The sequence below is a fragment of the Aythya ferina genome (genome assembly GCF_964211825.1).
Source record: "Aythya ferina genome assembly, chromosome: 10".
NCBI classification, from domain to species: Eukaryota; Metazoa; Chordata; class Aves; order Anseriformes; family Anatidae; genus Aythya; species Aythya ferina.
The window spans coordinates 10,578,362-10,604,755 of record NC_140306.1 but is presented as its reverse complement, the minus strand read 5'-3'; the positions used below and the strand labels follow the sequence as shown (position 1 = coordinate 10,604,755).

Below are 26,394 nucleotides of genomic sequence, written 5' to 3'. Positions count from 1 at the left end.
TCAGCATTAACAAATAATTTTCCTCCATATGGCGTGATTAGTAGCTTTTGGCCATTATTATGGACCATCAGTATTGCTGTTACAGTGGTAAATAGCTCTACCCATGGTCTGACCCCAGGGCGTGTGGCATGGTGTGAATGGGGCACAGGCTGACCCTTCGGTGGGGTGTCCACAGGCTGGCAGGGAAGGAGCCGCTGCCAGTCTCCAGCAAATACAGCAAATACCCATTTCTTGGCTCTTCCAATTAACGTGGCAAAGCAGAGAGAGCCAGGCTCAGTGCTGAAAACTGCTGCACACTCCAGCTCTTCTCCTGTCACTGCTGGGGCCTGGGGAGGGAGAAACGGGGCATCTCCAGTGCAGGCAGACCTGGCCACAACTTATAATTCAGGATCTCAGAGCTTGAGATCCATTCCATGTCCTCCTAGGCAAACCAGGAGCTTTGCACTCCTGCCTTAAAAAAAAAAAAAAAAACAAAACAAAAAAAAAAAAAACAAACCCACAGAGATCAGGAGAAAAGATGTTCCCTTCTATATAGCTTTATTGCTTGCATTAACGTTACTTACAAGCCTTATTGCTTTCAGTTAAAGTCTGCTGGAGGAGGGATCACCCGATTGAAAAAAAAATAAAATAAAAAAGATTTTAAGTCCAGGAAAAAAAAAAAGAAAAAAAAAAAAAAAGAAAAAAAAAAGAGAGAGAGTTTAAGTCCACAGAGAAGAGGTATATTTTAAATGCATAAAAGAGATATTTTTAAATGCACAAAAAAAAAAAAAAAAAAAAAAAAGATAAAAAATATATATTTTAAGTCCACAAAAAGAGGTATATTTTAAGTCCACAAAAAAGATATATTTAAGTCCACCAAAAATAAAAACAAAAAAAGAAAGAAAAACAAAAGAAAAAGATATATTTTAAGTGCACAAAAAAAGAGGCATATTTCAAGTCCCCAAAACTTTTCGATGCTTACTGAACACGCTGCGAGAAGCCGCCAGCCCCCCTCTCTCCCCCCTCCCCTTGCCAGCACATCGCTGCCTCCTTCCCCACCCCCGAGAGGACCTCGGAAGCCCCGGGGCTCCCTCCCGGGGGGCGCAGCTCCCCCTTCCCCCGGCGGGGCGGCCCCGCTCGCACTTCCTGCTGCTGGCGGCGGGGCGAGGCGGCCCCGGCCGCGGCCGCGGAGCGGGGCGGAGCAGCGGGACGGGACGGGACGGGACGGGACGGGGCGAGCAGGCGGCGGTGCGGGGCTCGCCGGGGGCCCGGGGGGCTGAGCAGCTCCGCCGAGCCGCCGCGGAGGGATGCGGAGGAGCCGGGCGCCCCGGCGGCTGGCGCTGGCCGCCTGCCTCGGCTCGCTGGTGCTGGGCGTCTTCTACTTGCAGAGCAGCCTCAAGCCAGGTGGGTTCGCTGCGGGGGTCGGTGGGTTTCTAGGGGGGGGACCCCAATTATATATATCCCCCTATCTTCCCCCGTACGCACCCCTCAACCGGGGATCCGGGCTCCTCCCGTTGAACTGTTCTCCCGTGGCGGGGAGCGATGCGGTCAGGGCAGAAGTAAAATCTGAACTGCTTTGTGCTGGGAGGGTTCGTGATTTCCCTGCTCTTCGGGGGAAATTAGCTCCTCTTTCCTAAGAGACGTTATTGGGTAATTCCTGTCGTTTTAACAATGCACTAATGTTTTCTTGATTGCTGCAGCAATCCATCAATGGGGCCTTTAAAGTTAGTTCTGGAAATTGGGAAGACTGATTTGACTGAGATGGTAGTGGAATGTTATCAGTGTGGACTAAATGAAAGGCGATTTTCCTTTTAAAGGGGCTGCTCCATCACTTTAATGTGTTTTTATCCTAAACATGTATATATAAAAAAAAAAAAGCTTAACTTGTTTGCTGAGTAAGATTGAAGAGGAGTTAGGTTTCAGCAAGCATTTGTTGTTCCTAGGGTAGCTTGTGAAGTTTATCAAATGAAGTCAGTAATCCCAGAGGACCACGCTCAGTATTTTATTGCTCAGTAACTTTTTTTTAAAGGAACAATTTGTGCCATCTTATTTTAATGCCGGGTATATTCAGCGAGAAGTGCAGCACTGAATTGGCTCCAGCCTCCATGGCACCTAACAGAGGGGACTGCGTTGGATGCTGGAGTCACTTTCTATTTGACAGTGTTTGACTGGGAAACGTTGCTCTTCTGGGAGCCTGGCTTTCAAAAGGAGACTTCTGTGGGTCTGAGTCAGCACAACTTACTGTGCTTCCTCAACACCTTGCGTGGCCCCCACGCAGTTTCGGATGGGGTTCCCACCAGGTCAGAGCAAACCAGGTGACAGTAAGGGCGATGGCATCTCCTGATAGGTTTGGGGGATTTCCTCTCTGGAACACTTCCTTCAGAGGTGCTGGCCGCAGCCTGGTCAGCTGAGGCTTTGGCAAGTGCCTTCACTGGGCTGCAAAGCGATTTCCTTGCTATGGGACAAGGGGCATTTTTTAAGGGTTCTGCTGGTGGTGATGGGATTGGCATAGGTATCCTGAACTGGTGTAAACTCGCAGTGTTTGACTTGTTGGAGGCTGTTTGTGATGGTGAACACCCTCTGCACACTGGCCCCTTAAGGTTCACAAAAGAGGTGAATTAAAGTCATATTCATATTCTCTAAAATCTGGTTATTTTCTAGCCACATAACTGTCTCCTGGAGTCCAGCCTACATTTTTATGCCATTTCTTTCCCTTGTTATTTTTCAGATTACAGTATTTTCCCTCTTCAGTTCCGTGAAAAATTCACACTAGCAGAGGAAAGGTCGTTACCAAATACTGAAAAGACATAAGCTAAAAATTGCTTCTTTTTCTTTTAGCCCAAGGGAAAGCAAACTGAGCCAATTACTTGAATTTTAGAACTTGCTAGTTACAATAATAAGTAAACAATTTGCAGGCAAAAATGTCATCTTTAAAGTGATGGTTGCCTTGAGGTTATTTGGAGTTCTTGGTTGCCTGGTGTCATTTGGTTTCTATATAATAATGAAGAAAAATGCTAGGAAAGGCAGCAGTGCTTTGAGCTCCCCTCTGGAGCGGCCAGATCCTTTTCTCCACCTTCTGCAGGATTCAGCAGGTTGCCTTTCCTGGGCTGCCCACGCTCCATTTCAGGTAACGTGCTGAATTAATCCTAGCTAACAGCATGGAGAGATTGAACCATCCTGTGACCAGGACAAGGCATACAACATGGGAGCAAAGATGGTATAAACAGAAGCCTTTAAGTCCGGGAGGTGAAACTAAGGACTCATTTCGGGGAGCAGGAATTAACTCCATTTGCACTTCCCACTTCTAATTCCATCCGCGCAGTTGTGCGCACGGAGCGGTTTGTACTGAATCAGCGGCTGTGCTGGAATAAGGCTGTCTTGTTCTGCACCAGGAACACCCACACACTAGCGTGTGCTGAAATAACTCGGCTCCTAAATAGCCGCTGAGCCAGTTATTTTGGTGCTGGGCTGTTTGTACTGGAGTCAGCAGCAGAGTCCCCCGCTGGACCTCCTGGAGGCAGCCCACGGTCTGTCCCCCGTTGGCTTTGGGGTCAGCGGTGACCTGTTTGTGGCTGCTGCACTCCAGACTCACAGACGAGGCCAAGGGCAGGATATCTGCACTGCAGGGAAATATTAAGCTGGTGCCGAGCACGCTGTCGGGTAGAATTCACAAGCACCGCCACAATGGGTAGTTAAGGGTTCGACCGCAGCAGTCGTCTTCTGGCATCTCCAGTCTCTCCTGGACTGGTGGTGTGGGCAGGTCTGGTCCATTCCTGGGCAAACCTCGTGCAGTCTCAGTGTGGTGCCGGGCATGGTGTGGTCCCTCAGAGGGACTTGGTTGTGCTGGTGTCAGCCTGCAGCCATCCAGGAGATCCCGCCTGGCACTATTGCCATCCCTCTTCTGAGTTGATCTTCCTCTGCTGTCTGCTCCAGGGATGGTGTATCATTAGCAGCGGCCACAGTGACCCTACACGCCGTCTGTTTTCTGCATAAAGGAGGTGGTAACAAGTAGTGGGGATGGATTTCTGACCGTTCTTTCATCAGACTCCAGTTGTAGAATGTCTAGACTGTGGTAACTGCAGGAGGTTGCTGATCCTTGTACGCACCAAAGCTTTGGTCACTGCTGGTCTCAGGGAACTGCACTGAGGCAAGGAGGGAGGCTGAGATAATTCAATCTGACCCCAGGAGATCCGTGCATAAGAATACCAGCTGTTTTGTTCTTTCCTAGTCCTTGGTCTGTCAGGTACAGTGGCGTGTGCGTGCTGGAGGTGATGGGGGACATCGCAGGCAGACCTTGCACAGCAGCAGCCTACAGGATGGGGAGCTCCCCGCTTCCTGTTGTTCCTAGCTCGTTCCAGTGCTGAATCACTTTCTCCAGCAAGAAAGAAGGAAAAAATCTCAAGGTTGCTTTATTTCTTCTCTGTTTCTGTCCGACTGCAGCATCCAGCTGTTGTTCTTCTGTCTTTCTAGCAGCACTTGCTTAACACTGGCTTCTGCACTCCTTGTTCTTTCTTGTCCTGCGGTCAGCATGAGTTGTGGGACTTCACGGGACTTTGTGGGTTAGCCTTACTCAGCTTCTGAGCTGACTCTTGCATAACGAGACACCAGCACCAGGATCATGGTAGCGCTAATGCTATGATATCACTCCAAACTTTGGATGAGGAACCAGGAAGGTTTGGGAGCAGGGAAGCACCAAGGCCCCTTTCTCCATCTGATCCGTTCCTCCATCCGCTGAGGCACCCAACTGAGCATCGCAGGTTGCTCCTGCCAAACCAAACAATGAAGCACATGGCAAGAGGAACCCCTGGAGGCACGTGCACACGGGATGGCTCTGCACCAAACAGTGGCATTAACAGTGGGACGTGAAATAATGCCGAAGCTGGGAGCACTGGGAAATGGGGAGACTTGAGGCCCTTCAGCTCTGCCTGACACACAGCTACCAGCCCAGGCATTGCCTACACTGAGAGCTGACTTTGTGGGGCTTTGGTTGTGTCAGCCCCGCCTGGCTTTCCTGAAGTGACTACCGAATGGCTTTTCTGGGCCACAAGGTTTTAACACCTACTGAGTTCTGCCTCTGAGATCTGGGCCTTCTGATCCTTGCAGATCTGGCCTTTCACATTTTCTGAGTCGTGCATCCAAATGAGTGGTTGCTCGTGGGAGCTGTCATTCAACCCTGTCCTTCTGCCTACAGATTTGTCCCTTCAGGACACAGATTACAGGCAATTTGCCTGGGGTCCTGCAGAGTGCTGGTCCTGGAGCCTACAACTGCACCTAGCCCGAACGGAGCCACTTAAACAGTTAGAAATCAGCAGAGCTTTTCTAACCAGGGATTTTTTTTTTAGAACAGGAAAGAGCCTATTTTAGACCTCAGTTCCTCACCATTGTTTAAAGGTATTTCAGGCTGAAATCCAGGCACGGCCAAAGTTGGGGGCAGGCACCCTCCTGATAAGCAAGGCTGCGTTGTCTGCACGCCGGCCACCACTGGAAGTGTGGGCAGGGGTGTGAAATCTAAGAAGCCCTCTGAGATCATGTTGGTTTTTCTGCTGTGTTTCTGTTTCGTTTGCTTTTGTCGTGGGGCAGTTCTGCCGGGCTCAAGTTCCTGTGAGTTCCAAGAGGCATGGACCCAGCGCTCAAAGTGTAGGGTTGTCAGCAGCGGCATTGGGCAATGCGGGCTGGAAGGTCCCCAGGTCTGCCGCAATTGAAGATGTGAAGTGCAGTACCCATGACCCCGATGGTGGAAAAATCAGCCCGGTCTAGTGCTGGAAGCAGAGCAGTAATGAAGCCCATCTGCTCCCGAGCACCAGCCCTTCCATGAGGAATGTTTTTTCTTGTCCGTCTTGGCTCCGTATGATTTCCTGAGAATCTCTGATACGTGCAAGAAGTTTGGGATGGGGAAGGAGGGCTCTCGGTGTGCCGGGAGTTAACTCTGTGCCTGCAGAAGAGGTTTGCACCTCAGCAGCTCTGCAGCCCTCCCTGGCCCCACATCCCACTGGCATCCTGGCCCTGCTGTCACTCTCCGGGAGCACCTGCACCTTGTGCTTTGTTCCCGCTCCCAAAGACCCGATGTTCAGATTGATCCTGCAAATAGGGCTGTGCAAAAGCAGCTTCTGGGAGCAGGAGGACCTCGCCCCATGTCGGTGCAGGTGGGACCTTCTGGTGATCCTCAGTCAGGTCCAAGGTAGGAAATGAGCACTCATGTGCTGCCCAGAATCAATGCTTGGAAGGGGTTGCTGCTGACACCAGTGGCTGGGCAGCCCCAGCCCTGCAGGGAGCAGCTCTCCCCGGGTGCTGGGGCTTGCTGCTCACTGGGTTTTCTTTCTTTAGCCGCTTCCCCGACAGCGTCTGAATGGAGAGCATGACAAGCCCTCCATCTTAATCCCAGTGCAAACACAGCTGGCTTTCCCAGGGCTTGCTAGAAGCCAAGAAACTACAAAGGCATTAGGTGCTTAACTCCCATTACTCCCCCTCATAGCCGAGTACCCAAAGAAGAGCTTAACTCCCCAAATACCTCTGTGGGGCCAAGCGGGGGACGTTACACATCCAGGCTTTGAGACACAGCTGGGCGAATGCCCCAGACTTCCCCAGTTAAAAGGCAGTTAGAGGCTAGTAGAGGTCTGGGAGGGAGGAGGCATCTCATGCAGTAGCTCTGGTGGCCTAAAAGGCCTGGGGTAACCATTGCCTAGGTCCTGATTTCGCATCCACCCCACGCATGGTGCTGCCCGGTGCACATGTCCCCCTTCCCAGACACTCATCACTGGATGCTGGGATCATTGGTTCGTTGCTGGCTGTCAGGGTTTGCTCTGACCAGCCCAGTTTTCTCTCTGCTGCAGGTTTGCACTCCTTGCAATTCCAGTCAACTATCCAGTAAAATTGGTTGTAGAGCTCTGATAAACAGGAATCAACTCCCAAACATCCCTTCTGCAGCCTTGTTCACCTTCTCCCAATTGCCTTTGCCCTACTCTGTGAAGCCAAAATCTCAGTCTCAACCAAAGCCCAGCATGGGCAGAGGTGGGAATAAAGAGTGGCTCTGCATCCCCAGGAGCTGGGTGGCCACTGCTCGGATAAACTCCTCTTTCTGCGTGTTCTTCACGGAGATCTCCCAGCGTAGGAGGTAGCACTGGGGCATGTGGTTTGGTTTTGTTTCTCTCATAGTTTTAACGAGCCAGGGAGCAAAGCTAATGCTATGTTTATTGTGTTGGAAGGAGAGTGTGATGCTCTGAGAGAGCACGCAGCCTGTGTGAGAACAGGGAAGGAGAGGGGAGCCAAAGGACATGCTGTGAGAAGTGGTTTTGTGTGCTTCGGATCCATGCAGAAGTAATACCTGGCCTTCCCTGGCGCCAAGTGCACGGTGAGCCCCGTGCTGTCTGGAGGCTTGGAGTGCCAGCCAGCTGGCGAATGGGGGCTGCAGTGGCACTGGGACATCTATGGAGGCAGCACAGTTGATTTTAGTAGCCACCTGGTCCAGAAGTCAAGGAGACCTCATAGCCAGACGAACCTGCTCACCCCGCCATATAACAGCCCCAGAATCCCTACTTCTCTCACTGGGCTGACTGGCAGAGCCCGGTGTTGCCCTGAAGTGTGCTTTTTTATCCGACCGATGGCCCAAGCCCTGCAGACAGGACAGCGATTGCAAAAGGCAAACACACTGCCCTGCCTCGTGCACACATGCTCCCCTGCAGTTGGTAAATACGTCTCAGCGTCAGCCCCAGGCATTGCTGTGACTCGCCCTGGGCGGCTGCCTAAAAACTGGCCTTTTTCTGTGAAAAACAGGGGAAAGGCTGGGTGAGAGCAGGCCCGGGGTCTGGATCCTGGCCACCCCATCAGAGGTCTGGCTTGAAGCTGACCCGTGCAGCCTGGCAGGACATGGATTTGGGGAAGTCTTTCTGCTGGTTTGCTGGGGACAGGTTAGTGCAAGGGACGCCGCTCTCCCAGGCAGGATTTGTTTTCACCAGGCCTTCTGCAGCAGCTCTTGCTGAGGCAGCTGGGTGAATACGCTTGTGAAGCTCCCTGCCTTGTAGCACTTTCCAGCTCCGAACTTACGAAGGCTTGCAGACAAAAATCTGCACAAGCCTGAATTTTGTTTCTAGCTAGACAAGATCATCCTTGCCTCAGGGTAGGAATTCAAACTCTGCTTGAATCACACAAACCCATATCCCTTGAGCTTTCTGGGATGGCCCTGAGCAGATTTCTCTGAGCTGTCCTGGGGCCAGCCTTCCTTGGGCTGCAGGGCAGGGAGGTGCCCAGCCTGGAGCCAGCCAGAGGGGAGCTGCAGCAGCGGGGCAGAGGAAGGGGCTGGCTGGCCTGGCTGCTTCTGCTTTTTCCATCGAGCCCTGGAGCTCCTCATACTTGGATGAACTCTGATTAGATAAAACTGTTGTACATTTTTGGGTGGGGACCGATGGGAGTCGGTATTTCCTGGGAGAAGAAAGCAGTTTCTCTCCCAGCCGGTTGCTGCTGCTGCAGGTCTGACCCCCTCGTTCAGCAGCTACATCCGCAGCGGAGGTGGCTCAGCACCATCTCCCCGTACAGGAAAGCATGGCCACACAACCCACATCCTTCAGCAGTTCTGCGCTGAAGTGAAAATCACCATTCAGCATTTAAAATGACTGAGAACTTGGTTTAGAGGGTGCAAAGCTTGTGGGCTCAGCATCTGCCTCCTTGTGTTGTCCCAGCTGCAGGCTCCGCTCCTTTTCCATGCAGTGGCAAGAGCTTCCTACAGCTGCAGCTACAGCTCTACAGCCGTTCCCCACACCGTGGAGAGCCCAGCCTGGCTCCTCCTGCCCCTGTTTGCCTCCCTCTTTCCCCTGACTTCCCTCCACCTTATCAGCGTCTGCCTCCTTGTGTTGTCCCAGTTGCAGGCTCTGCTCCTTTTCCATGCAGTGGCAAGAGCTTCCTACAGCTACAGCTACAGCTCTACAGCCGTTCCCCACACCGTGGAGAGCTCAGCCTGGCTCCTTCTGCCCCTGTTTGCCTCCCTCTTTCCCCTGCCTTCCATCCACCTTATCAGTTACCATCTCCGATGCCTTCCATCCACCTTATCAGTTACCATCTCCGATGCCCTGGGGCAAGGAAGGAGAAATGCCTTCAGGTTCCTTGCAGCACTGCTCTGCCAGCACCAAGCCCTGGGGGCAGGTGTCCCTTTGTGAAGCTGTTTCTGCAGCTGGGAGATGCTGCAAACCACACTGCCTGGCGGGTGTCATTCTATGACGGCCGTGTTACATATGTGACCACGTACGCAAACCGCGGCTGAGCGCAGTCGTGCTGAAGAAGCGCCCGGTGCCGATGAGAGCCAGCTTCTTCAGAATGGGGCTTAATTTTCATGGAGTCCCTTGGAGCATTATTCAGCTGGATTGGAAGCTGCTTTCTCCCCAGAAGGTCTGTTTTGAAGGTGGCAGTGTCTCTGCGTTGGCTGAAGCGGCAGATAAACCACTTGCAGCTCATCCTGTGGTGCGAGCACACGGCGGCCATGTTCTGGCTGACATCTGGGCCCTACACAGCAGCACACAGGGCATGCCACGACCGCCCCATCCCATCTCTGTGCACAAAGGGACACCCCGGCCACAAGTCCTCGTGTCACAACAGCTTATTCTTCTCCTGGGAAGTGCCACTGCCTAACAGGCCTCCATCTCCTGGCTGTGATCCTAGCCCTTCTGCAGAGGGAAGCAGCGGTGGTGGGCTGGAGCTGTCTGTGGAGCGGTGTCTCTGGGAGCACGGGGCTTTTTGTGGGGATTTGTCACCGACATGAAACCTGATCCAGCCAGATGTTGCTTCGCTGCCATGGTGTAGTGACCTTGCAGCAAGGAGGGCAGTGTTGACACGAGGTTCAAAGGTGCTGTTTGTTTGGAGCCGCTAGGCGTGGGTATCTCTGGGGCTCCAGAGGGCTTCCTTCAAGGCAGGGAGCTGGGAAATTAGCACAAACTAATTGGAGGTCAGAAACTCCTCAGGAATTCCTATTTTCTGTTGTGATGCAGGCGTGCAACTCTGCCCCCTCCCCTGGCTATGGGGGGCGGATCTGCACGTCAGGTTTCTCCATGGCATGGGAAGGTGGCAAGTTCAGTCCTGCAAACATCTGCAGAGCCGGCCCATTCCTTCTGGCAAGGGTGCAGTGGTGGCGTATTCACAGCTGGGTCATTTCCAAGTTTGCTCCTGGCAGCACTGAAGAGATTGATTTCCCTTTAGCTTAATAGGGCCAGCAGACGCAGGCACCGTGAGGCTGAAACAAGGCTGGCCTGACTCCAGAGAAGCTGTGCTTCGATTGCCCATGAACGGCCACTGGTGGAGGTGCAAGACTCCTGGTTCCCTTCCCCCTGAGGTCTCCATCAGACCTTACTCACACCCTGCATAAAGGAAAGAGATGTCTACAGAGCACCTCCTGCACCTGCCCCCGGACAAGTTGCTGCCAGTGATGCTGGATCTGTTGTGTCTCAGTGCTGCAGTGATGCTGGAGATGTTTGCATCCTCTATTAAATAGGCTGGTTCTCCAGTGGCTTCAGACAATGCCCACTACAGCAGAAATGGGCACAAGGAGCTTTTCATCACAGGATGAGATGGAGACACTTCTCCCTATCCTGCAGCAACCCATAATTAGCTCCTGTCCTGCTCTGCAAGCTCATGCACCTCTTCACGCATTGTGAAGCCTGTGCATCTTGCTCCATACCTCGTGGCAGTGATTTTCGCAGGTCAATGTCCCACTGTCAGGACGGTGCTCACAGGGCACAGATGCTCAGCTGCTGCTGCCAAGCACACAGAGCAGAGCCCAGACAGGAGTGGCCGTGCACAAGGTGGTGCAATGGGAAGCATTTGCTGAGTGCGCATTTTTTTCCAAGTGCTTGTTGAGCTCTTCATCAATTCCAGATGCGCAAAGCTGACAAGACATCTTGTAATGAATGCAGCAGGCGAGTTGCTGAGCCATGCGACGTTAGAGAGGCTTCCTTTTTCTTGTTTACGTGTAGGAAGCCTGCATGCAGAGGGCACAAACTGTGTTTGCCCAAACCAGACCTACCTGCGGGCAGGTTTTGAGCACGTCCAGCCTAGCCTGGGGCACCCTGCACCAAGACCCCTGCCAGCTACCAGCCAGCCCCTGCATGTCCCAGCAGGGATTTCTGCCTTGGCACTGCCAGCACAAGCTCTTCTGCTGCAATTCCTGCTGAGCAGCGGCCTGGAAAGAGGCTTTATTGACGAGGAATGGAAAAGCTGGCAGTTTGGGCTTGCATCATACATGCAAGCAGCCAGCCGGGGCCAGGAGAGCAACAGGCATAATGGGGAAGAGAAATTGCTCTTGGAAAGCTTCTAGCTTGGCTTGTAGGAGGAATTAACCCTTTGAAAACAGAGGCTTATGTGGTGCTTATGTACAGATATTTTATTTGTGCACGTAGGCCGTATTCCTCCTGGATGCTGTTCTGTTCGTTTTGGGTTTCCTATCAAGATGTCAGTTGCATTCCTTTTGACAGTGAGGCACATCACTGCAGTGAAATACATCCTCCTGCCTCCAGTGCCTGTGATCCTCCTCCTGAACCTCCTGACATCTGCCTCAGCCTGGAACCAGGTGACCCGAGCCTCCTGCTGCCACCAAGGGGACATGTGGTTCAGGAGGAACTGCTGAATGGGACAGAGAGTCCAGACCAGCCACTCCTGGCTCTGGTCCTGCTCTGAGCCTTGCTGACGACAGTGTGGCACTTGGCAGGTTGCTTGAAGCAGCTGGATTCCTTCTTTCCTTCTCGGCATGATTTATTGTGAGCTAATCCTATAGCTGTTGCCCTTTTCCATCGCTTGATTAGCATTTCCCTGGCTGATCCTTGACTCAAGTTGACTAAGTTGGAATAAGAAAGCCTTCCTTGAAAAACAGAGCTAGGGACATCGCTGTCTCCAAAGAGGAGAGAGCCAAGCAGCCAAGCACCAGCTGTGCCAGCCCCGGTGCCTGGTTGCAGCTGGTGATGCTGTGACGATCCAGGTGGTACCTTCAGCGAGAAATGAAGGCAAATTACCTTCAGAAATATAAAGGCAAAGTAATCTGTGCAAGATAGCAGGAGTCAAGAGAGGAAAGCACTTTCATGAGGCTTTATAGAAAACAAGGAACTTCTGTATGCAGCTTTAAAATTGTCTTCCTAGTGGCAATGCTAACTAAATTTACCAGGATCTTGAGCACTGACAGTGATGCTCAGGTGTTTATAAAGCATCTCCAGCAGCCAGGTCCCTGAATCATACTCACCTCTGGAACCAGTGGCCCTGGGTACGGCCAGCGCTGACCGAACAGGAGGCAGCTGGCTGAAGCCTTTTCAGGAGTCATCTCCAGGCAGTTGGTTTTTAAAGGCTGGGCCTTCTCCTTTTAGGGGAAAAAAAAAGGTAAAACACGTAAGTAGAGCATAATTATTCTCCTGCCCAGCATGTGTGATGTGCGTTAGAGATCTTCCTGCACAGGAAGTTTCATTCCCAACCTCATATCAGGAATTTAATGTTCTTTTTCTGCAGCAGCTTAAAAAACACCAGCATCTGCTGACACCCCCTCAGATCTCCCTGCTGCTTTTGTGGCTGCTGCCTGAGCAGCCATGTCTTGCAGACGGAGGACAGCGTTGGCTGCAAACCCATTGATGCTGAGTCGTGTTTCAGCCCCAGCACTAACTGCAGCGTGCTGAACTTGTACTGGAAAGGGACAGGCTGGGGGTGGGCTGTGTCGCCCAGGCATGTGAAGCAGAACGGGCTCATTGTATCTTTTGGCACGTGCTGCAGCCACTGCTGGGAACAGCCACGCACAGCATCCTGCTCGCATGGTAGGGGATGCACGCCACGAGTGGGTGCAGTCAGCACCCTGACTGCCATGGCCTGATACATCTGCAGGAGGAGTAACAGAGGTGGGCAGTGGAAATGGTGTTGTCAGCAGTTGGGTTTCTTAGTTTAATTCAGAGTGCTTCAGCAGGGAACCCTCTTCTTTTGGTGATTTGGAGAGAAATCCAAATAGTGTTGAACATTGGACTCCGGTCCCGCTTGTTAGGATTGTGTTAGTCCTGTTGAACCCATTGCAAAGCAGCGCCCTAATTCAGACTCCCTGCTTACTTTTTGTTCCTTCCCTGATTGTTCTCCAGCTGGAGACCACAGTCACTGGGGCACGGGAGAGGGGACACTGGGCAAACTCTCGTCACCCTAATAACCAAACCATCACACGTACACCAGGGGACCAGTCCCGACCAGGGATGCCTGGTGTCACAACCCATCACCTCCCATTACGAGCCACGTCTGAGCCAGAAGATCAACCACTGAAAGGTGGCTGAAGGTGACAAGGGGACAGCCACCAGCAGGCTGCCACTGTGAGGGGGTCAGGCCAGCTGCACGGCCTTTCAGGAGGCACATGCTGTCCTTCCTGGGCAATGTGGCATTGCCTGCCCTAAAATAGTTGCCACAGCACTGGGGAGGCTGGTTTGAGGCATTTTCCTGTGAAAGTTGATGTCCACTGAGGTCTGGTGGCACTTGGTGCTGGTGGCGCTTTGCCTGTGGGCCCCAGGCACAGGGTCCCAGACAGCAGATGACTGCATGCAGACATCTGGGATCACAGGCACAGGTGGAGGCAGGTGGACTCAGGGTTTTGGATCTGCTACAGCTCCCTGAGGCCGTGCGATCCACCCCCAGATGGTCACCACACGCTGCTGCTGGCAGGCTCAGCCGGTCCCTGGCTGGCTGGAACAAGAGCAGGACGTGTGTTCACTGCTGTGCGTGGCTTCTCCCATCCATCTCTTACCATAGGGAATCACTTAGGACCGTCCTCCGTGTCCTGAGTTAGCATTGCCTGGGGGTATCACACCCCCTTGTGCCCCTCTCTTGCCCTCCACTCAGCAGGGCAGGTCCCTAGGAGAGCGACTGATTTTTCCTGTTAAAGGCGGCGCTGTCTGTCAAATTATCCCATGTAAAACACTTCACAGTGTGTTTCTTGGCTGGAGGCAGACTGTCATTAGTGCCAGGGAGATGCCAGGTCCTGGCTACAGTGGTTAAATCCTGCAGACTGGAGCAGGCTGAAGAGTTCCCAACATTTCTTTCCATCTCCTTCCCAAAGGAAGTCATCTTGGACATCATGCACACCTCGTAACGGTGCAAAAAGCTCTTTTCCCTCTTTTCTAGGAGGTTTGTGCAGCTGGGCAGCTCCCGAGGTGGCCTCAGGAGTGGCAAGCATGACTTCAGGAGTCACTGCCCCTGGTAACTCTTGTAAGGAGCCTGACTGGAAGGTGCTGGGGCTGAAGATGGCTGTTGGGGACAGGGTGCCCCATTGCCCTTCAGAAGCCTTCTGTGGCTGCTTGGCGTTGACCTTAATTAGTTCTGCAAAAAGCCGAAGGTGTCGTTTGGGGAAAAGGGGGACGTGATAGTGTTTAGTGGGACCTCTCCATCAGCTCCACAGGGGTGATGTGTGTTTTAGCTGGCTGCAGGGGAGGAGAAAGAGGGAGGACCATTGCAGGTGGACCCCTGTACCCTTCCCTCATCTTTCCCTGGAATTATATTTTATGACAGTGGCTAAAACATCATTTCTAGGTGCATCTGGTGCTGCAAAACGTTTACCCTTACGGGAACGTGGGGAGGTTTATTTGCTGGAGCTGATGGGAGAGATTTGTCTCTCCCTGCTGCACCTCACTGTGCCTGTTGGACGTGAGCTCTTGTCTATGTAAACCTCCTCATGTGCACGTCCCATCTTGTCCTGCTCAGGTTTGCCTCCGAGCTGTTTTCCTCCAAGCTGCTTTTATTTGTGGTTTTTCCCTTGGCTGTGTGGGTAACCTCCTTGCAAGAAATCTCTGTTCAGCCCTCTTGCAGTTTCTAAGGTCTGGGAGGCAAGGGGAGCAGGGGGGTTAATTATTTGGTTTGGCTCTTTCAAAAGGGCTGGGGGGGGGATGGTAGAAAACGTGTAGCAGTGGTAAAAAAAAAGCCTGAGCTAAGCTCTCAAGCATCCCCATGCTGCTGGGATTCGGTTCTGTCTGATCCAGCCAAGTCACTCAGTTGCTTTAATTTTTGCTGAATGAAACAGCTTTAAATCAGGACCACATGAACCTCCACTTGGGGCATCTTCCAAGCTTCTTTTTCCAAGAGGAGTGGTTCTAGGAGGCTGGGCTGCCCTTAATGGTGTGGCTCTGGGCATGACCCCATACTAGGTTTATTCAGCAGGACCTTGAGACGAGGCTATTTTGCACCATCTGATCCCGAACTGGCAATAAGCTGTTGCTCAGCCACACAGTGAGCAGGTCGATGTTTTCAAGCCCACTGTGTCGTATGGGTGCTGTGGGGAAGTGCCTTGTACAAACTCATGGCAGCAGTCAGTGGTTTCAGACTGACCATTGAACCTCTGCTCAGCGGAGGTCCTGTGCTCAGCACCTGGGGGCTATGGCTCAGCTGGGGACACAGAGGGATGCCATCAAACCACACGGTGGCTTTGTGGGGCGCAGGGATGTGCCTGACTATTAACCTGCTGAATGAGGCATGGTCACAAAGGTGACTTCAATCCAGCCCTTCGATGTGCTCGCTGTTGGGGAGGGACTTGCTCCAGGAGCTGTGCAGGGGTACAACCAACCACAGGTGTTGGGCTCCCCTTGGAGGTCCTGTTCCTAATGCTCCTGTTGTCCATCCCACCAGGGATACGTGTTATTTGGGACCTGGTGCAGGCGGCTGTGGGGCCTGGGCAGCCCACGCTGGGCTTTCAGAGGCTGCACCAGCCATCCTAAATATCCAGCCTGGTGGCATCCTGCCCCTTGGCTCTGCTGTAACGTCTGGAAATGCTCTGCAGCAAGCGAGGGGAAGGCCCTGCTCTGCTGGGCGTGCCGGCTGTCACCCTGCTGCAGGAAACGGGAGGGGAGCTGGCAGGAGAGGTCTGATGGAGAAGGATGATTATTCCTGTTCCCTAAGGAGCGAGCCCAGACAGACGCCTCTGCCCCTGCAGAGCTATGCAGAGCCAGGCAGCCTTCCCCGAGGCTGTCCCGCAGCACAGAGGGCAGGACGAGTTATGCACCGGGCTATATGGGACCTCCTCATGGCCACGCTGCATGGGGTGCATCAGGGGGACACCGGTGTCCCACATCCATGTGACTGCTGGTGCAGGAGGGTCACTTGCTCGTCCCCTGATGATGGGAACAAATGATCGCCCACGTCTGCCATGCTCCTGTTCATCCTCAGCCAGGTCTCTGGCATTCAGCATCCACCCCAGGTTTCCTGTCCTGTGTCCTCAAGTCTTGTGCCCCAAATCCAGAGTATTTGGGATATCTTTTCCCTGGGGAGCCACGGGAGTGCACATTTTTCCAGTGGTGCAGCAAGATGATAAGAGTCAGGGGCCCATGTAACCTGCTGGAGGTGTTGTCTGTGTGACAGTAGTGTGACAGGGGGATGGGGGTGTGTGGGCTCCTCAAACTCGGTGGAGAAGATGCTCAAGCAGACTTAAGGTTTTTGGGGTGGTCCAGAGAGCTGCTGAGCTGGTGCTTGGGGTGAAGACATGGACTAAGCCCAGCTGTAACACCAGCAGAGGTGGCTGTGTCTGAATTCACAGTGCTGAAGGGTGCATTTAAACAAGTCAGACGTGGTTCAGATAGATTTCTTTTCCTTCCTTCTCTAGTGTTTTATTTAATTCAGGCTCTGTTGCCTATATCCCCAGCTTTTTAGTTGCAGTTTAGTTGAGTAGTCACAGACAGCTAAACAGATTGGATTCAGCCTCTTTGCTGAAGCCAAAAATTGGTGTTCCCAAGCCAAAACCTTCCTGTAAGAACAAAAATTGGAATGGTTTGGGTTTTAATTCCCAGAGGGGCTCCCTTAGCTCTGAAGGTGCAGAAGGATATGTGTGCCAGAATGGCCACACTTCACAGCTGAATGCAGCACACAGGAAAGCAGAGGGTCACTACTTTGGTCATCATCTCCATCAGTGGTTATAACCTTCAGCATTATCAGGTCAGTGGGTCTGGAGCTTTAGTTGGGATTTTGGTATTCAAGATCACCACTGTTTTGTGAAAAGGGGAAAAAAAAAAGAAAAAAGAAAGAGAAAAAAAAAAAAAAGCACAAAACAACAGTCAGCCTTTGTGCTTAGGTGAAAATAGAGAAAATGTGTTCTCCATCAGTACGAGCCCAAATATAAAGGCCAGAGCTTCCTAGAACTAAGCTTCGCTTCTTTGCAGCCCTGTTGGCTCCAGTAGCTCTGATCCTTCCAGCCAGGGCTCTTTGCACAGACCATGGGCTGCTGCCCAGGGGCTCGGCTGCTGCTTCCACGTGCGATTTCTTGGCCTCTGTGCCGTGGTCCATCTTCAGACAGGCTGTGTGTCCCAGGCTTTGGTATCAAACTGGGAGGGAAAACAGTGCTCAGACTGCTGGATCTACCACTGCTGATGCCAAGCTCTATTTTCATCCTCTCTCACTTTTTTTTTTTCTTTTTTTCCTCTTGGACGTTAAAATCGAAAATTGGACGGATTCAGCCGTCAGTGGCCACAGCTAGGATTTGGCTTTGAATAATGCAGTCTCAGTGTCCTGTCTTAAATCAGACAGCAGGGCTGCAGTGGGGTCCTGCTCTGCCCCATCATGTCAGGAGCCAGAGAGGGGTCAGAAACAGCAAAGCTCATCACAAGGAGACCCGGCTCCTAATTTTTGGCTCTTCCAATGACTGGCAGCGTGACTTGAAGCAAGTGGTTTTAAGCTGATCCCTTCAAGCTGTGGAGCTCTGGGTGTTGTTTCCCCATTGTATGAAAAAGGCTGCCCCGAGAGCTCCCTGCAGCACGAACACACGCCTTTCCCACTCCCCTGCAGGGAGCTGCAGGCTGTAATTAACGCCCAGACTGATCATTTCGGGTGGCCAGGCAGCACAATTATTTTTTCTCTTTTTTTAGGTTTTGCACAGACACAACAGGAAGTGAAGCTGGGGCTGCGCGACAGAGCGGGGCGATAGTGGCAGGGCCAGGTTTAACTCTTTGGGGCCTCTCGGGTGCGCACTCACGTGCAGGTTCACGTGCTCGCTCCTCACTCCTCCAGGCTGGAGGTCACCACAACTGCAGATTTCACTCCTCTCCAACATCTTGGATGGAGCTTTTGGCTCCTTGTGGCTCCAGGGCCCAGCCGGAAAAACCCCTAAAAGCTCATTTTCCACCCCAAAAGGAGCTGTGATTCCTCCCAGCCAGAATCCCACCACCCCGGGGTTTCCAAACCTCCTATCCGTGCAGTTTGGCTCCTGAGCAGGTGGGCATCAAGGTGTCCTGCACCCGAAACACCTCCTGCCCCTTCCTGCTGGTGCTCTCCCAGGGCAGCATCCATCCCAGCCCCTGCAGGCTGCAAGAGGACAGCCCGGTCACCTCACTGCCCTTCTCCGCAGCTCCGCAGCTGCCTTGGTCCCAGGGGAGCAGAGCTGTCAGTGCTGCAAGTGAAGGTCGACGATGCTATGGATAATGGTATTCATGCTCCTTCTTCTTTTTTTTTTTTTTTTTTCTCCTGTGGCAAATACCTCACTTGATACGTTTCAGGAATTCATTTGCTTTTTTTATCACTGTCACACTGGCAATTGATAGCCCTGAACTAATGCATCTGGGACCTCCTGCCACTTCCAGCAGCCAAGTAGCAGAAACTGCTAAATTCCAGCATGGTGAAATTAAATTCTGTTGTATTTCTTGCTCCCCTGGTCCAGGACAAAGCTTCAATTTCCCTGTTTGGTCTTTCAGTCTTTCCCTGCCATGGCAGCCATTCTCCATGCTTTGTCCATCATCGCTATCGTTCTGTTTTTATGTCAGGCTCATTCCTGAAGTATTGATCCCAAAGTCAATCTTAGAGATGTTTTGCTGGATATCCACCTTCTGCCCAATATTTCCCTTTAAGCACCGCTTGCTTTCCAGCTGCTCATGACCCTTACAGTTCCCCTTTTAAACTTCTCTAGACGAAGTACTTATTTCCTGTGGCAGGTCATATCTCATGCTTTACTTGTATCTGGGTGACTATCTACCACATATGCTCAATCTACAGAAACTGCTTGTTTTATTGGCAGCTCGGCTTGCATGGGTGTAAACTGCACTCAGTAACTGCCATCTTGCATTTTATTCCCCTCTCCAGCTTTGTACCCACATTTTCAATCGTTTTCCTTCCTTCGGGCTCTTTCCTAGAGCTTTGGTAATGCTGATGTCAGAGGAGCAGGCTTGTCACTGCCTGAATCCTGTCTGCTCGCCAAAATCTTGAATTCAGGCTCTGGATTTGCTGTTGTGGTCGCCGAGAACCTCCTTCCGTAATTAAGAGTCCCTGCAGCCAAAACAGCAAATTCCTTCGCTAGTGCTTCCAGAAGCCTGGGATGGACATGATGCAGTCTTTCCCTCATCTCACACATGAGTGACTGTCTTCATAATCAGCTCGTACACCTAAATAGTCACAGATTTAAAATCCATTCCCTTTTCCAACGAGAGCTGGCAAGCCATTTGAAGCCCAGATCCCGCTGCGGTGTTGATGTCACACCACTGCAAGAAAATAGCCTTGGTTTCGATGGGCTAGCACAAAACTTTGGGCTGCAGAGGGAAGGAAGGAGGGAGTGTGTTGTCTTTCCAACCTCCGAAGGAAAGACTGAAAGCATTTGTAGTACAGGAGGCTCCAAAATGTGCCTGAGCAGCTTTTCAGGCTCCTCTTATTCAGTGATTTCTGGTCAGCATAACTGCTTTAGCACGGGGCTTTCCCTCCCTTGCTCTACATCACTGCTGCTCCCGTGCTTTGAGGATGCAAAGGGTGAATGTGGTAGTTTTCTGCCTATCCCAGCGAGAAACATTTTGATTTGGATGTGGGACATACGCGGTCTTCATATCTGTTACCCAAGTGGTGATCCAGCAGTTACCAGGGAGTGACATTTTCTCCTCTCTAGAAACTGGATATACCTTGGCTAACTGACATCGCTGCTTACAGACGCAATTACAGTGATACTAAATTTCTGAGGATTGCCATCTCATGCGGGGGAATCTGGGAACCTCATAACAAGCTATAAAGTCAGGAGGCAGGCCAGCGTGCAGAGATCTTGGCAGCTCCCCCATGATGGAAGATCCTGCTGTACTCAGGGCTGTGGTGCCAAAATGCAGCACGAACTATTAATTTGCTCTGATGATCCTCCCGCCTCAATGCTGCCATATATTTCAGTACTCCTTGGCCTTCCCAAACTGCCTGGAGTCCCAGGAGCATCCCAAAGATGGGTAAGCCAGCAGTGCAGGGGATGGGGTGGCTGACTCCATCTCAGTGAGTGGAAGAAAAAGGACACGTACAGGCCATTGTGCATCTGCCCCCTTCATCCCTCCTCCTCACAGCCCAGGCTGCATCCCAAACCTGATAGAAGAAACAGGCACAGACCGAGCCGAGCCTTTCCCCAGGCTCCCACTTACACGTTAGGTTTCCTCTCCAGCCATGCAGCCCAGCCAGCTGCAGATTCCCTGGAGCTCAAAGGCAAGTCATTGCCTGTCAGACTGGGTGGTGATGGACAGGACGGGGACAGCAGGTAGGGGACAGGATAGGGAGAAACCATGGGATGGGATTGAGGTGGTGAGGTGGTTGGGACGGGGAAGAGGGCTTTGTGTTCCAGTTGGGAAGGATGGGAGGGCAACACAGTGCCATGCTGAGCTGTGCACAGTTTCCCTTTCTCCTTGGGACGCTGTGAGCAGCACAGACAGCTCTGAGCGAGGAGACGTCCTGTGGCTGAGCCCTGGCGAGAGCCCTGGGCAGGGAAAGCAGAAGCTGTCGAGATGCTGTGTGTGTTCAGCACTGCTGGGCTCCTCCAGCTTTTTTCCCTTTTTTTTTTTTTTTTTTTTTTTTTTCTGTAACCCCGTACAGCCTGTTTCCAGCAGCTTTGGGTCAGCCCGAACCACCCTGGGCTTGTTTATGTCTCCCATGAGACAGGTTTTGGGTGATGCACGTGTGAACCACAAAAACAAACGCCCCCAGGTTGCTTTTGCTAAACACAGGCGCAGTGCCTGCAGTGTGTGACTCTTGCAGGCAGCCCTCAGTGGGGTCACACCATTAACACCAACAGGAGTTTGTCAGCCCCATCAGGGAAAGGGACTGGAGTTCAGTGCTCTTTGCTGGCAGCCTGGAGACGCAGTGAGCACAGCTTTCAGGGCTGATCTCGCTCCCTTCTGCTTGCAGATAGCAGAGCTGGAAAATGTGAACTGGGACCTGCTGGGACAGATGTCCCAGCTCAGGGCTGTGAACGTTGAGTTTTCCACTTATCTCTCGTTAGCAGAGATGCCCTTTCCCCCTCTTGTGGGGTAACGGGTGCGGGGTGTTGAGGAAGAAGCAGCACCTCGTTGAGTCACCGTACGGTGCCACGGGAAGTGGTGCGTCCCATGGACACGCAAGCAACCATGTGCTGGTGATGAAATCTTGTGAGGCCAGCCAGGCATTTCCCCCTGTTACAGCCCAAAGAAGGAGTAAAGATGAGCTTATACCTGGGTGACTTTGGGGTGGTTTTCATTTAGGCAAAATAGAAGCACATGAAAAAGGTATCTGCTGCCACAGGTAGCCCTCCGGCGTCAGAGCAGCCCCGAGGATGCTTGGGTGGCAGTCTGCGTCTTCAGATGCTCAAGGGGATGTCACTGGTTGGATAGGGAAAAAAATCAAAAATAGCAAATAAGACCTTAAAACTGGGTGAAACTTGTGACCGAGTTGCCTGTTAATTACCGTGGTGTTAATTACAGAGCCTGGAAATGCAGACTCCCAGCCCGGCGTGCCCCGGCCAGTGCAGCCGGCGTGCAGCGGCACTTCCCGCGTGCATATGGGGCCAGCTGTTCCCGGTTGCTCTTGAAATCGTAACAAGCTGCTGTCTTTATGTATGGCCTGTCATTTGCTTAAAGGATCTCTGGACCTTTTGCACCCTAACAGTGGACTCTGTTGAAAAATAAGGGGGAGGGACAATTGTTATTATTAGTGAGAAGTCCCATACCACATAAATTTTGTGCTGGTGGCTGCGGTTTTTAATTTCATATAAATCAGCCCTTTCTTTTGACTAAAATCCAGCCTTTGAAGACTCTGCAGTCCACTTAACATCTTGCTAGCATTTGAGAACTGGCCCCAAATTAAATAGATTGGATTTGCTGCATTCAGGTTGGCTAAAACCTAGAAGTAACAATGGAAAAACAGTATCAGTGATGGAGAAAAAAAAAAGAGGCTCATCGGCTCATCTTCCCCATCTTCCCCTGTAGCTGAGCATCTTTCCCCAGAGCCAAATGGGTTCATCTCTGTGTGGGTTACATTGCCACATCCCGATACGGCCCCCACCACTGGGTTGGGCATCACCAGAGGGGGTGAGGGAAGCAGTGCCCACCCCCTCTGACCCTCTTGATTTTTCTCACTCCTTTTCCAGCTGCAGAAGACGGGGCCATGAGGACAGCCTGGCAGGGGAAGGCCGGTCGCAGCCCGCTCCAAGCCCTGTATGAGAGTGACCAGGTGAGGGGACAGGGCGAGGGAAATGGGAGTGAAGGAGGAAAGGGTGGCAGGGTTTGACCCCTTCTCCCAGCCCTTCAGTTCATGGGCACTGGGCCATTGCCAGCCACCCAAGGACACGTGCCCAAACCTCTGGCTGTGTCCAAAAGAAAAGACTGTGCCACTTTGGGGGGTAATTGGTGCTCAAAACCTGCTTACGGCCCTTGCTGGAATTGGGATAAATGGATACAGTGCTGGTGGGCTGAGCCATGATGAGAAACCCGTGAGGTTTTGCCATCTGGAGATGTCAGAGGAAACTCTGGGTCATTGTGGCAAGGCAAGAGCATCATTGCTGGACTTCCTGAGCTCATCATTCATAGCTTCTTCTATGATGATCCTTGTGGGTCCCTTATATATAATATAGTATGATAATTAATATAATGTAATTAATATAATATGTTCCTTATATATAATATAATACAGTATAATACATCCCTTATATATAATTATAATATAATATGTTATAATGTAATGTAGGATAATTATATATGGATATATATAATATTGTATGATTCTTTGTTGGGAGAGATATATACGTATATCTATACACTCACAGACACACATGTTTATCGTATATTTATGTATGCATATACATAAATATGTATGTTAAGCTGGTTTGGGTCATGACAGGTTTATAATCCTGGGACATTTCGGGCCTTTCCATCACCTGCTGCACCTGCCGAGATGCAGGGTGTTGGTGGGTCCCTGCCCATGCAGGACGCTGCTGCAGCGGAGCCAGGTCCCTTTCCATGCTCAATGCTTTGTGTTCCAGCCCAGGGTGGTGCTTACACGTCTATAAGCAGCCGAATTACATTTGCTCTGGGGAAAATGGCAAATGCGGACGTCTTTGGCCATGACGCCTGCATACCCTAATCCTGCTGGAATGTCCTGGTGTTATTTCCTTGAAAGTGATGCTTAATTTCTCTGGCTTTTAAAAGGAAGGGAAAGAAGGGAGCAATTTTGCCCTGAATTAGCTGAAAGACATGCACTTATTCCAGTGGGCGGCTGCTGAAAAGTAGTCACATTTATTTGTTGCCATGCCTGCAGACAGTGTCTGTCTGTCTGTCTGTCTGTCTATCCATCCCTATAGTTTTAAATTATGCAAGTGCAGGGAAAAACACCTGAAAAAAATATCAGATCATTAAAATGTCTGTGTTTTTTTTTTAGCACTTGCAAAAAGCATTTCCATTTTTAAAAGGTGGAGGGCAGCTTCCAAACAAAACCCAGCAAGAGAATTTTCTACCAAAAAGTTTGGCTCTGTAGCAAGTTGTACCATGAAAACACCTCTTTAGCTATGATCATTGCCGCCCTAGATCCAGTGCTCTTCATATCCAAGTTGCCAACAATGTCAAAATCATCTCTTGGAGGCAGGTAGAGTCCGTTGGCTCGTCCTTTGCAGGAGGAACTTTTCGCCCTGGTGTTAGTGCCACCCTGGAGGTCAGGGCTCTGCTGGATCATGCACGGTGTGAGCGGTTTGCTTCAGCACCCCAGATCCTGGCAAGAGTTTTACAAAGCCCAAGCCACGCAGCACTGCCTCTCCCATACTGTGGTGACTCCTAAAATCAATGACAGCTGTCAGCAGTGAGGATGGGGACACCAAGGAGGTGGCCTGCCCTTTGCCCTTCATTGTGTGGTGGCCACAAGTGGGACGCACCAGCTGCAGGGACAATGCTGTGGAGCTGTGTGATGCCTGCGTGGCTCAGAGTGAAAGCCATGGATGTCTTGCAACACGGTATTATTGCATGGCATTAAAGCAACAGCTCTGTAGGGTCAGAGCCACCCTGGGTTAGGAACGGATGGCGAGACCGTTAGCGGCTGCGGCTAAGACGAGGCTTTTGGGAAGCTCCCAGCAGTGGCTTTGGGGCTGAGCATGAAATCTCCCAGCCGCAGCTTGTAAAAGGCAGAGGGAGCAGGCAGGAGGAGGGGACCTTCCTCTTCTGAGTTCCTGGAAATGGCTTCCTTCCCCAGATATTTGATTGACATTTTTGGAGTTTCTGATGAAAACCCGGACAGGAAAGGACGCCTCCAGATTGCAGGGGGATTTCAGCTGGGGCCCGTGCATGTCCCCAGACTGGTGTAAGACAGCTTCATCAGCCAGCATGGGGAGAGGCTATAACACGACTTGTTTCCTTCCCCCTTCTGCACTCCTGATCTTCTTGTCTCCTCATCTTGCTCCTCATCACATTTTGTTCTCTCTTTTGCCCCCAGCGGGTCCAAGCATTAAATACACCAAAGCAAGTTGAGTTCAAAGTCAGCGCTGTCCCCAAAAAGCCCATGGAAATCCCCTGGAAGCCCCCTCCAAAAAAACAGAGAAGGGGAAGTGATGGGAACAGTTGTGAGCCTGATGTTGTACATAGATCCCTGTCAGTTTGGGTGAGCTGGTGACCATTGCTCTTTTTCCTCCCCAGTTGGAGCAATCGTCGCTGCAGGCAGTTCACCAGCAGAGACGCGAGCTGTTGAGCAACGTCTGCAGCCGTTACACCCGCAAGCGGCGTCTCCTGCGGCCGGATGACTTGCGGCACTTGGTGGTGGATGACACGCACGGGCTGCTCTACTGCTACGTGCCCAAAGTGGCCTGCACTAACTGGAAGCGGGTGATGATGGTCCTGACGGGGCAAGGCAAGTACCGGGACCCTTTGGAAATCCCTGCCAACGAGGCCCATGTCTCATCCAACCTGCGCACCCTCTCCGAATACAGCATCCCCGAGATCAACCACCGCCTGCGCAGCTACCTCAAGTTCATCTTCGTGCGGGAGCCCTTCGAGCGCCTGGTCTCGGCGTACCGCAACAAGTTCACCCGCAGCTACAACACGGCCTTCCACAAGCGCTACGGGACCAAGATCATCCGGCGGCACCGGCAGGAGCCCAGCGACAGGGCGCTGGAGCGCGGGGACGACGTGCGCTTCGAGGAGTTCGTCTACTACCTGCTGGATCCACGGACGCAACGGGAGGAGCCCTTCAATGAACACTGGGAGCGAGTGCACTCGCTCTGCCACCCCTGCATTGTCCACTACGACGTGGTGGGCAAGTATGAGACCTTGGTTGAAGACGCCAATTACATCCTCCAGCTGGTGGGGGCCGACACGACTGTCAAGTTCCCATCCTCGTCCAAGACCACGAGGACGACAGATGACATGACAGCCCAGTTCTTCCAGGACATTAGCCCCTTCTACCAAAGGAGACTCTTTAATTTATACAAAATGGACTACTTGCTCTTCAATTACTCCATCCCCTCTTACCTCCGCATCCGATGAGGCAGGGGCTGGGGGAGAGAGGTGGGAGAGAGCTGGGTAACTCTCATTTTACCACAAATCTTCTCCTCCGACCCTGAGCTGATCTCTTGGTTCATCGCCGTGCCCTCTCCGTTATGGTCTGCTCCACATCCTGATGCCTCATTTAGGCAGGGTTCTGGAAGGAGGAGGCCTCACAAAACACTGGGGCTGGAGCTTTCCTTCCCTTTCATCTCCAACAGGAGATGTTGGGGGGAACAGGAGGCTGCTGGCTTTGACAGCTTGCCTTGTCCGGGGACCTTTAACTCCTCTGTAGGTCCAGTTTGGGGAAGGCTCTTTTTTTCGGGCAGGATCCCTTTGGGTCTTTCTCCTCACTGGGCATGGACTTGGGGGACAGGATGGCGTGTGTCAGAGACTTGCATAGGACCAGAAATAAAGCAATAATTTAATGTAAGTTTTTCCATTTGTTTCAAATTGCTCCCACCTTCTTTTTTTTTGCTTTGTTCTTCTCCCTCCACCCCAGCTTCCCACACTGTCCCCCACCACTGGGGAAGGCAGCAGCGTTTCTCTCTGACAAAGCCTGGAGGGCTTTTTTGTTCCTCCTCCTCACGTGCTCTTGGCTAGGATGTGAAAAATATTGCGAACAGAGAGACGGGAGCACGTTTGCAGCTGGCATGGGCTCCTGCAGCCAGAGCCTGGCACTGGGATGGCTGTGTTGCATCAGGGATGGAAGAAAATCATTTTGGGGAGCTGAACTGGGGCA

The 26,394-nt window shown here is 51.9% G+C and overlaps 1 protein-coding gene across 1 annotated transcript; it reads left to right on the top strand.

The window, feature by feature from the left end:
• Positions 1–1,237: 1,237 nt before the first annotated feature.
• Positions 1,238–26,085, top strand: CHST13 (carbohydrate sulfotransferase 13). Its single transcript, XM_084530767.1, has 3 exons — positions 1,238–1,383; positions 22,283–22,365; positions 24,810–26,085. Exons 1-3 carry the CDS (start codon positions 1,287–1,289, stop codon positions 25,653–25,655), a joined length of 1,026 nt encoding a protein of 341 aa, XP_084386893.1. The 5' UTR covers positions 1,238–1,286; the 3' UTR covers positions 25,656–26,085.
• Positions 26,086–26,394: the final 309 nt, after the last annotated feature.

Excerpts from the sequence above, each read along its gene's own strand:
- CHST13 (XM_084530767.1), top strand. The coding sequence starts at position 1,287 with ATGCGGAGGAGCCGGGCGCCCCGGCGGCTGGCGCTGGCCGCCTGCCTC. Across the intron at positions 1,384-22,282 it reads GCAGAGCAGCCTCAAGCCAG|CTGCAGAAGACGGGGCCATG; the intron begins GTGGGTTCGCTG and ends CTCCTTTTCCAG. Across the intron at positions 22,366-24,809 it reads CCCTGTATGAGAGTGACCAG|TTGGAGCAATCGTCGCTGCA; the intron begins GTGAGGGGACAG and ends TTTCCTCCCCAG.